Source organism: Tarenaya hassleriana, unplaced genomic scaffold (genome assembly GCF_000463585.1).
Source record: "Tarenaya hassleriana unplaced genomic scaffold, ASM46358v1 Cleome27, whole genome shotgun sequence".
NCBI classification, from domain to species: Eukaryota; Viridiplantae; Streptophyta; class Magnoliopsida; order Brassicales; family Cleomaceae; genus Tarenaya; species Tarenaya hassleriana.
Window position 1 is genome coordinate 1,556,871 of NW_010965946.1, and position 859 is coordinate 1,557,729.

Sequence of the window (859 nt, forward strand, 5' to 3'; positions counted from 1 at the left end):
CCGCGCGCCGCTGCGTCTCGGCTCGTCTGATCTGTTTCGGGCTGAATAGATGGTTCGACGCGATACGACGCAAGGTCCTCCAGTACACACCGTGAGGCGCGAACCCGATGGCCCGGCTAAACATCAGAGAGTAGGCCGATTCCTTAACCGGCCGGTCCGAGAATACCGGGCTGTTCAAGATCTCCTTAGCCACGTCCGGGTCACAGGTGACGATCACACGCGTGTCGCCTAGGCTGAAGGCCATGAGCCTCTTGGCCCCGAGCCGCTCCGCTACGGCGGGGGGTGAGCGACGGCGCTCGACATGAGCGACATGCTCCCGACGAGAGGGAGGCCTCGCGGGCCGGGGATGGCGGCCCTGGCTCGGCCACGGAGGTATTTTCCCCATGCAGGTCCTCCAGGATGGGCCCAGAAGAACAGAGAGAAGGCGAAGGAGAAGGAGATAGCGACGAGGAGGGAGAGAGCGAGGTGGGTTTGGCTTAGGACACTGCATTTAGACAACAGAGCGAAGATCAAGGTTGTGTAATCGAGCTCAGTGGCCATGGCGGAGATGAAGGAGAAGAAGCAGAGGAGGAGAGGACAAAAGGAGAGTGGCTTTTGGGCTGTGGGGCTTATTGATGAACGGAATCAGGATGGGTTGGGTATTTATATAGATATTCGCCCTCGGAACCCCCCTTGTTATATAATTAATTATTTTAAATAAATCGTTATATTCTTTTATAAATAAAGTAATTCTTAAATAGGATGTCTTTTTCGTTTGCGTTTTAAAATTCCATTTATTTTATTCAGTATTTAGTCGTACTTGATCTTTTTTTGCTAGTTTGAGTTTGTTATTGTTTGGATAAAACCATTGTGAGCTAAT

The 859-nt window shown here is 51.5% G+C and overlaps 1 protein-coding gene across 1 annotated transcript in view; it reads right to left on the minus strand.

The window, feature by feature from the left end:
• Nucleotides 1-628, minus strand: part of LOC104817613 (cytochrome P450 78A9) — a 1,996-nt gene extending 1,368 nt beyond the window's left edge. The window contains 2 exon segments of the mRNA XM_010546863.2: nt 7-282; nt 285-628. Coding sequence (XP_010545165.1) covers nt 7-282; nt 285-540 — 532 coding nt within the window. The 5' untranslated portion in view covers nt 541-628.
• Nucleotides 629-859: the final 231 nt, after the last annotated feature.